This window comes from Sinocyclocheilus rhinocerous, unplaced genomic scaffold, assembly GCF_001515625.1.
Source record: "Sinocyclocheilus rhinocerous isolate Xijiao unplaced genomic scaffold, SAMN03320098_v1.1 scaffold3172, whole genome shotgun sequence".
NCBI lineage: Eukaryota > Metazoa > Chordata > Actinopteri > Cypriniformes > Cyprinidae > Sinocyclocheilus > Sinocyclocheilus rhinocerous.
The window spans coordinates 63,816-74,495 of record NW_015664027.1 but is presented as its reverse complement, the minus strand read 5'-3'; the positions used below and the strand labels follow the sequence as shown (position 1 = coordinate 74,495).

The following is a 10,680-nucleotide window of genomic DNA, read 5'->3' as shown; positions in this document are numbered from 1 at the left end:
TATATATATAAATCAGTAAGATTTTTAATCTTTTTAATTTAATTTCTTCCAGAAGTTTCTTATGCTCATCAAGGCTGCATTTATTTAACCAAAAAACAGTAATATTGTTTAAAATAATGGTTTTCTATGTTAATATACTTAAATATACTTTAAAATATAATTTATTTCTGTGATACAAAGCTGAACTTTCATCAGCCATTACTCCAGTCTTCAGTGCCATATGATATGTATATTAATTAGTGGTCTGTTAAGCATTATATAATATTTGTTAATTTGTGATTTTATTTCCCATAAAACTAGAGTGCTAGATTTATTATTTGCACATTTCAACAACAATTTCTCTAGGCTTCTACAACAATAACTCTTATGTGGTCTGTGTCATTGGCTGATGAACACAGAGACAAGCGGGACACTAAGCTGAGTTGCATAACAGCCCTGAAGTGGCGCATTCCTTCATGCCACCTTGCATAAAGCTTGTATGTGCCTTCTGTCACTCTTCACTACCATTTCAACCAGGTCAGGTGGCCCGTTTCAGGTCGCGTCACTATTTCTGGCCATTCTAAATGTGGCCTGACTACTTGGCACATTTTAGCGAGATAAAACAGCAGTCATCCAACACACCTGGGATTCGGCTGATTATAATAGAATATTGGACATTTTTCAGAAATGAAAGCAGACTTACTATATATAGTGACGGGTTCTAAAAACAGGGCAGAAATTAATCATTAGCTAAACAAAGGGAGGACGACAGGCTCACGGAGACCCACCTGGCTCCTGTGTGGCTAGACTGTGCCAGCGAAAGAACAGAAATTCATCCCTAGCTGTAAATAACCTCATTGGCATTCACTTTTGAATCTTTGAATTTTGTTTCCCTCTCATTTTATAATTGTGGCAGATTCTGAATCTTCTACGTCAGTAACTTCTTACAGTAATAGAAAGTGACCATCTGGCAAAAAACACTTGAAAACATATTTTTTTTTAAATCACTTATTTATTTGTTATATAATCTACCCCACAAGTTGGTATATAAAAAGAAGTAGAAAATGATTATGTAACTACTTTCTGAAAGAGATTTTTTTTCTTGTCAAAAAAAAAAAAACATATTGAATCGACATTTAACTGCTCTGATAATAAGTGCTTGATTATAGCAACAACATGGGATATAACAATTGAACAGAAGAGGGTTGCTAAGCAACTGTGTGTGAGAAGGAGAATTCTGTGCAATAATACACTGAGTCACAGGCATGAAACTGTTTCAGACGCAGTAAATCACATCAGTGAAGTTTGAACATGTTGTTCCCCTGACAATTATAATTAATTCTAATGCTACATGAGAAACAACATTTAATTAATCACAAATTACTTTAAAGAGAGGTTTGGCCTCAGGCTTTGGTAAAAATACACACTTATAATGGGGAGTAAGAGATTTTGACTGATGATGAGTGTGGCTAGAAGGAGGAGGTTTAATATAACAGCACTTTCAGGAGTTCTGATATTGAGTCTCTTTGAGCTGTAAGCATTTGTGTAAAAGTGTTGTATGTTCTCACCACTCCAATGGAGAAGTAGTTGTTCACTATGCTGTAGGGCACAGGGTCGCCCTTCTCCTCTTTATCGTCAGGGACAATGTCGATGTTCCAGCGGTCAAGCTGCACTTCAGTGCTGTGCTCGATATCCCTGAGGAATTTGACCAGACTGCCTCCTTCATAGCCTGTCAATCACAACACAGACACTGCATGAACTTACATAACGTGTAAATTATAGACTCGAACTGATGTATGGATGTTCTTACTGTTGCAGACACACACATGAAGAAAAGCACAAAAGCTCCTTTTTATCTATGAACAAGAGCAAACAAGTGTCCACGCATAGAAAAGTAGAATAAAACAAGCACGATTCCACTTTTGTTCTACTCATGACAACGAAAGACTCACATTATCTCAAATCCAAGGTTAACATGGCTTAATTAAAATTTCAACACAGCAAGATAAAATGATTGAACTTGCCTAAGTAACACAATGCTGTGAAAGTATAAAGCAGCCTTTTCTCTGACAAATGACAGATCATAATTTATTCATTTCCAACGGAGAGTAGTACAGGAGTTCTGAATATATATGTATAGCCAATTTTCTGATCCAGTTTGAGTTTCAGGTGTTGTAAAATATTTGAACGTTAAACTAGACTGTATGCAACCGCCTAACTGGATGTATTCTAATCAAAACTATAAGTCTGAGGTGAGAATGACCAATGTTTTTGCATCACAGCACATCATCTGCTCTCTATAACAACACTGACGTTATATTTCACTGTGATATTACTGTGCATAATACTGAAAATTACTGTGACTACTTTGATTACTGCGACTGCATTCGGTTCTAACATATGTAAACTTCCTGTGTATACTGTCTATCCCTTGTGTATATTGTGTATACTGTGTATCTTGTGTAAAATGTGTATATTGTTATTCATGTTAGGCACAGTGGTTCTCGAGTTTTAACTTAACTTACATCCAGTCCGTTTCACACACAAACTAAATTGTATGACTTATTTGACTAAATTTGTATGATGCTTTTTGGTCCTTGGTCCTTTTTTGGAACACTACATTCTGATTTTGTTGTTTTGTATGTATATATACATACATAAAAAAAAGGCTAACTCAAATTTACTATTGCATTACATCACGGGATTTTGTCAATGCCTGGCAACCCTTCCAAATGACATGAAGGGATCCTTAGAAAGGTTCCCTGAGGTGGACGAACTGCAATTACTTCCAGCACAAAAGCTCCTTTTTATCTATGAACAAGAGCAAACAAGTGTCCACGCATAGAAAAGTAGAATAAAACAAGCACGATTCCACTTTTGTTCTACTCATGACAACGAAAGACTCACATTATCTCAAATCCAAGGTTAACATGGCTTAATTAAAATTTCAACACAGCAAGATAAAATGATTGAACTTGCCTAAGTAACACAATGCTGTGAAAGTATAAAGCAGCCTTTTCTCTGACAAATGACAGATCATAATTTATTCATTTCCAACGGAGAGTAGTACAGGAGTTCTGAATATATATGTATAGCCAATTTTCTGATCCAGTTTGAGTTTCAGGTGTTGTAAAATATTTGAACGTTAAACTAGACTGTATGCAACCGCCTAACTGGATGTATTCTAATCAAAACTATAAGTCTGAGGTGAGAATGACCAATGTTTTTGCATCACAGCACATCATCTGCTCTCTATAACAACACTGACGTTATATTTCACTGTGATATTACTGTGCATAATACTGAAAATTACTGTGACTACTTTGATTACTGCGACTGCATTCGGTTCTAACATATGTAAACTTCCTGTGTATACTGTCTATCCCTTGTGTATATTGTGTATACTGTGTATCTTGTGTAAAATGTGTATATTGTTATTCATGTTAGGCACAGTGGTTCTCGAGTTTTAACTTAACTTACATCCAGTCCGTTTCACACACAAACTAAATTGTATGACTTATTTGACTAAATTTGTATGATGCTTTTTGGTCCTTGGTCCTTTTTTGGAACACTACATTCTGATTTTGTTGTTTTGTATGTATATATACATACATAAAAAAAGGCTAACTCAAATTTACTACTGCATTACATCAAGGGATTTTGTCAATGCCTGGCAACCCTTCCAAATGACATGAAGGGATCCTTAGAAAGGTTCCCTGAGGTGGACGAACTGCAATTACTTCCTAATTGTAATGGGCAGGATACAGAGTCTACTTGTTACGTTGCTATCATAAGAGGCGGCATCTCTTAACGAGGGCCGTCATGCTGTGAGTCAGATGGGGATACTGGCTCCCGCCTGGCAACCCAAGCAGTGAAATATCACATGTGTGATGACACCCAGGTGCTCAGTCTGCCTTTCTGAACCAGACATGCAGACGCTTCCAATCGAACGTTACGTGAACGGACGCTCACATGGCAGCTCTGCACTGAATACAGGTGATACACGTGTTTCAAAGTCAATCTACCATCCAAATGAAATTAAGAATACATTCATGCAAAACCTTACCCGGTTGCACAAACCACACACATGCTCACACAGGAAACACTGATATGAGGCCAATTAATTCAGCAGCCTGTACAAGGCCATCCACACCTGCCTTACAAGCAGATGCAGGTTCACTGATGCATATCATTCCATCATAAACTACTGAATAAACCCACATATCTAATCAAGAACAAGCTTATGTAATCACACAGGAATGAAACAGTGCAGGTCTCTTGTTGGCAAATGATTGGCAAGTCTATATATATATTCAAAGAATAGTTTATTTATCTCTTGTTAGAAATGACTGTAACTGTCTCACCTCTTAACAGTGTTGTTATCACTATTAAAAATCATTTTCGGTAATATAGCTGAAATAAAATGAAATATACATATTATGTACATGCTGCTGAAAAACTTCAGCTCACTTTAAATTAGAAATGTTGCCTTGGCAACTAACTAAGATAAATAAGTTTAAAGGGATAGTTCACCCAAAAATGAAAATTCTGCCATCATTTACTCAACCTCAAGTTGTTCCAAGCGTGTATAAGTTTCTTGATTCTGCTGAACACTAAAGAAGATATTTTGAAGAATGTTGGTAACCAAATAGTTGCTGGTAGCCATTTAGTTCCATAGTATAGAAACAAAAACTATGAAAGTCAATGGCTACCACCAACTGTTTGGTCACACTGGTCCAGTCGCAGCAGTATGGATTCAAAAGACGTGGAAAATAGCACACAGACTTCTTTTATGGTGCCAGTACATTATTCAAAAGTTCTCCTTTTGTGCTGAAGACAAATAATGAGAGAGAATTTTCATTTTTCATTTACTTAATTGGTTTAACTGGGCAAGCGCGGTCTTCTGTGTGATGAAGATCACAGAATCAAATTCCTGAATTCAAGTGTGGTCTCAACAAATCCTGCTCTTTCATTCATGTGACTGGAGCATTCAGCTAACTATGATCAAGTTTGATTATTACAGTCTGACCTTCTGTTGAGGGTTGTGTGTGGAAATGTTTAAAAGAAAGCAGTCTAAAAATCCGTTTGAAGGGTTTATACAGGATTGCGTTGAGATTTAAAAAAATCAAAGCCTAAACTCAACTCGAGTGGCTCCGTGAAGGAAAGCCCTTTAAGTTTCATTTCAAAGGCCTTTAGTAATTCATTTCAACTGCTGGTGTACAGTCTCTTTTTCATTCCTCACCTCCACCCCAGCGCAGGCAGCGAGCGAGATCATTCCCGGTACCCAGTGGCAGGATCGCAACAGGTGGATCCCGAGCAAAATTGGCCTTATCTGTTGAGAAACAAAGAGCTATTAAAGCTGCTGTGTGGCATTTTATATGTTAAAACACTCTCGATTATCCCAGTTTAATGTGCAGAGTTCCTTCAAAAGTGTAAACACTGGGCCTCTGTGGTCAAAACATTGCACAGTGGCCTGACATAGTAACACTGGCTCAGCGTTTTGCTGTAGATTTGGGGCTGGACTATTTGTTTGGCTTAATAATGAAACATGGGGTGAGTTAGAAAACCTGTTTGAAAACCTTTTCATTTTTATTTGGTGTAATTCAGGGCTCAAAAAAGGTGTCAGCAGTGCTGCAGGGGGGTCAGACAATTATTGTTTCCTAATTATTTTTTAAAATTAATTCATTATTTTTATTTCATTTATTTTTCTTTTTTTTTCATTTCTTTTAAAAAGAAAAAAGAAAATATGCGTTAAAACTTCATACCTCAAGAAGCTAAATTTGTTTCAAAATATTTCCCACCCACATTAAAATGTATTACTTTAAGTAAAAATTAAATAAAGCACATATTTAATTTGGACATAAATTATGATTATATTTAATGGATTCGCACGTATGTACAATACCGCTCAAAAGTTTGAGGTCCGTAAGATTATTTAATGTTTTTGAAAGAAACCTCTTATGCTCATCAAGGCTGATTTTAATTAATTAAAAAATACAGTAATAATGTGAAATATTATTACAACTTAAAATAACTAGTTTTCTATTTTAATATATTATAAAATGCAATTTATTCCTGTGATGGCAAAGCTAAATTTTCAGCAGCCATAAGTGTCACATGATCATTCCAATATGCTGATTGGGTGCTATCAATGTTGAATACAGTTGGACTGCTTTCAGGATTCTTTGATGAATAGACAATTCAAAAGAATAGCTTTTAATGGAAACGGATATATTTTGTAAAAGTATACATCTTTTCTGTCACTTTTGATCAATTTAATGCATCTTTGCTGATTTTAATTTCTTAAAAACTGTTTCCAAACAGTAAAGTAAATGCATTAATATGGAACTACATATTACACTCTTTTTTTAAACAAAATGTAACAAGGGATCCTTCCATGGCCTGGTTGAAGATCCTGATCTAACTTCTCCTTTTAAAAAGGCATTGAAGTTAGGCATACAGAATTGGCTAGTGCTTCATGCATCAATGTGTATCATTCCTCACAATAATCCACAGTAAATTTGTTTGTTTCTCTTGTTCTGAAACAAACAGCAGTGTGTGTGCATTCTGCTGAAGAGAGGCAACATGATGAACTGTATCTTTCTGTCCTCATGCTGATGGTCCCTGTGTGGCTTATTGCTATGTGCACAGGGACTGCAGGGACATAGCTAACTACGATAAAGTTTGATCATTACAGTCTGACCTTCTGTTGGGGGGTGTGCGTGGAAATGTTTAAAAGAAAGCAGTCTCAAAATCATTTTGAAGGGTTTATACGGGATTGTGTTCAGATTCAAAGAATTCAAAGCCTAATCTCGAGTGGTTCCGTGAAGGAAAGCCCTTTAAGTTTCATTTAAAAGGCCTTTAGTAATTTCCTCCAACTGCTGGTGGACAGTCTCTTATTTATTCCTCACCTCCACCCCAGCGCAGACAGCGAGCGAGGTCATTCCCGGTACCCAGTGGCAGGATCGCAACAGGCGGATGCCGAGCAAAATTGGCCTTATCTGTTGAGAAACAAAGAGAGCTGTTAAAGCTGCTGTGTGTCATTTTCATGTTAAAACACTCTCTATTATTCCAGTTTAATGTGCAGAGTTCCTTGAAAAGTGTAAACAATGGGGCTCTGTGATGTTCAAAACATTGCACAGCGGCCTGATATAGCAACACTGGCTCAACATTTCACTGTATATTTGGGGTGGGACTATTTGTTTGGCTTAATAATGGAACATGGGGGAGTGTTAGAAAACAAAAAGGGGGGTCATTCTCCTTTTAATTTTTATTTTTTTAAATTATTTCATTTTTTGTGGAAAAAAATGTAAATATGCATTATACCTTTATACCTCAAAAAGATACATTTGTTTCAAAATATTTTCAACCCACATTAAAATATATTACTGTAAGTAAAAATAAATTTAAAGCACATATTTAACTTGGACATAAATTATGATTATATTTAAAGGATTCGCACGTATGTACAATACCGCTCAAAAGTTTGAGGTCCGTAAGATTATTTAATGTTTTTGAAAGAAACCTCTTATGCTCATCAAGGCTGATCTTAATTAATTAAAAATACAGTAATAATGTGAAATATTATTACAACTTAAAATAACTAGTTTTCTATTTTAATATATTATAAAATGCAATTTATTCCTGTGATGGCAAAGCTAAATTTTCAGCAGCCATAAGTGTCACATGATCATTCCAATATGCTGATTGGGTGCTATCAATGTTGAATACAGTTGGACTGCTTTCAGGATTTTTTGATGAATAGACAATTCAAAAGAATAGCTTTTAATGGAAACGGATATATTTTGTAAAAGTATACATCTTTTCTGTCACTTTTGATCAATTTAATGCATCTTTGCTGATTTTAATTTCTTAAAAACTGTTTCCAAACAGTAAAGTAAATGCATTAATATGGAACTACATATTACACTCTTTTTAAAACAAAATGTAACAAGGGATCCTTCCATGGCCTGGTTGAAGATCCTGATCTAACTTCTCCTTTTAAAAAGGCATTGAAGTTAGGCATACAGAATTGGCTAGTGCTTCATGCATCAGTGTGTATCATTCCTCACGATAATCCACAGTAAATTTGTTTGTTTCTCTTGTTCTGAAACAAACAGCAGTGTGTGTGCATTCTGCTGAAGAGAGGCAACATGATGAACTGTATCTTTCTGTCCTCATGCTGATGGTCCCTGTGTGGCTCATTGCTATGTGCACAGGGACTGCAGGGACATTGTTTTTTTCGGTGCTGGTCCGTATGGCGTGATGTACTGCCTAACCGCAGGGGCTCTCTGAGTAATCGTCAGCAGCAGACATTTTCTAATACCAGTCAAACTCGTGTGGGAGAACAACAAGCAAGGACTGTTAGCAGAGTGGCTCTCATTCAAAAGCTGCTCCTAAATCATCACTTTAGGGCTGTTAGGAGGACAAACTCCCATATGTGTCCCTGTCCTCCTCAATTTGCCAGGCTAAAGAGTCTCTAAAGGGATAAAGAGCACATTGCTTCTGATCTAAGTTTAGGTTTCAGTACCATCAGCCCATTGCAATTTCAAGCCAAAGGTTTGGAGACCAAGCTGATTCTAAATCAGTTTGCGGCGATATCTACCATCGCCCACACAGGTTCATCTCCAGCACTCGTCCATTAACATCAATACGGCTGTCAGGAGAGGGAAAGACAGGCCATTAGATCTCCACTGTTATCCTGCATTCACTCATATGAAAGAGGTCACAGATGAGTCAATGCGCTTCCTAGAAACAATGATTTGTGAACAATCTTTCTGACGGTTATACGTCATGATTCTATGTGCCTTAAATAAGAGCCAGCCTCGAGTCAAGTACCGCATGGAAGGATGTCCTAATGTTCAAATGTTTGTCAATGAATTTGGTTGACATGCTTTATTGATCTCCTAGGGTAAATGCAGATGCAAAATAGCAGGAAATATAAAGTGCAATCAAACTAGACAGTCAGCATAAGATCTGTATCTCAAATGAAGGCGTTTTCTTTGGTCACATCATTAAAAACTAATCTTGAAAGATGAAAGCGATATTTAGCAAACCAGAAATCACTTTATTTTCGGTACGGAGCAGCTGAAATGCTGTCGTGTGTGAAATCCCAGTGCGAGCCTGCTGTTGCAGTTCATGCTACTAATGCATGTACCGTGTAACTTCTACATTAGGCTGATGATCTATTATTAAGTCCATGTAACAATGTTAATTATTACGGCTCTAGAAAGCACTGATGCTGATGCGTACTCACCAATGCAGTCCAAAATCCACCCCACTGATCCATCACCTCCGCAGGCCAGCACGCGGAAATTGGGCACGTCTCGAAAAAAGTTGAGCCTGGGAGACATAAAAACAATGAGATGGAGGCTTGCCTTTCATGTATTTGCATGAAAGCTTTCCTTGGTCCTATAATTAAAGTGACCCCGTGGAGTGACAACACTGCAGCAAAGCAAACCTACCCAACAATCTACAGCATTCACACTATTCCCCAGTGGCAACGTACAGTTTACCATTAAGTGCTGTATGTTTGATCTGAAGGATGTTACAGAAGATTTGTGCTGTTTTTATTCAGTATCATGGGAGAAAAACTCTGGAAGTCAAACCCATTGAGCTTTGAAAAACATCTCTTTCTTTAAATATCAACTCAAGCCCTTTTTGGCACTGCATTGTTTCTACACTTCTGACTGTTAAAGTTTCAGTCCTAAAACTTTGACTTTTTATTTGTTTGTGAACTGGCTTTGAGCTGTGAGACAAGCACTTGAATAAAACGTATTTTCTCAGCTATGACAAAAAAAAGAAATGAATTAAAATGGGAGTCACAGAAGCAGCTGACTGCACAACAAAAAACAAACAAACAAACAAACAAACAAACAAACAAATTATAAATCCATATGTTTTCAAACAAATTATCAATGTAATCCATCCTTGCATAATAAAAATATTAATTAAAAATCTGTATTAGCACTTCAGCTCTATCTCTTCACTTTACAGGGCTGTACAGTGCGACATATATGTCGCACGTGCTACGAAAAAACTGGTCTGTGCGATGAATAAATTTACCACTGTAGCACGTGTGCGATACAGTTTTGCATGTTCATAACACAGCCGCTTAATAGTGTGTAGTGATTTCGTTGTGCTTGTTTGTGTGTGAGAGGTTGATTATACTTGGTAGTTAGGGGTGTGCAATATGACGATTTTTGATCGTGGACGATTAAAATGTCTCCACGATCTGCTTTAGAAGAAATATCGTTGTATCTGCTACAGCGCACATTCTATCAGCTGCAGTTCTGGCGCCTCCCTCCGTCTCAATATAATGTACAACGCCACATGCATTCACATCAGTGTTAGCTCAGCGGTAGAGTTACTCTCACGGGACACTGCACTTATGCGCAATCACAAAACTACACTATTTCCATCTGCTTTAAAGCAATACCGGTTAAACATTGAATTCACGTGCTGTTCTGCATGCGCTTTTTATGAGCACGCACTCATGAAGCGCGCTCACACTGAGAGCCAGTCAAAAAGCGCCTGATTATTGGACTAAGTTGTCTTTCGCGTCTGATTGATTTCGCGTCTAATACTGTCAAAAACACACAAGGTTTACATATAAACACAGTTGGTTATGTCTGAAATGAAAGTAAACAGTTGAGAGAGAAACGCGTGAAGCTCTTAAAGGGACAGTAGCTACTAAAAATG

The 10,680-nt window shown here is 37.0% G+C and overlaps 1 protein-coding gene across 3 annotated transcripts in view; it reads right to left on the bottom strand.

Moving 5' to 3' along the window:
- LOC107729411 (diacylglycerol kinase beta-like) overlaps positions 1 to 10,680 on the bottom strand; it is a 110,952-nt gene that overhangs the window by 48,202 nt on the left and 52,070 nt on the right. For 2 of the 3 annotated variants that reach the window (XR_001638576.1, XM_016539899.1), the window contains exons 18-20: positions 9,236 to 9,321; positions 6,891 to 6,980; positions 1,548 to 1,708 (exon numbers count right to left, since the gene is read on the bottom strand). Coding sequence is in view for 2 of the 3 variants with exons in the window: in XM_016539899.1 (XP_016395385.1) it covers positions 1,548 to 1,708; positions 6,891 to 6,980; positions 9,236 to 9,321 (337 nt within the window). In the remaining variant the exon portion in view is untranslated. Of the gene's footprint in view, positions 1 to 1,547; positions 1,709 to 5,221; positions 5,312 to 6,890; positions 6,981 to 9,235; positions 9,322 to 10,680 lie in introns of all 3 variants that reach the window. The other variant, XM_016539900.1, reaches the window with a different exon arrangement.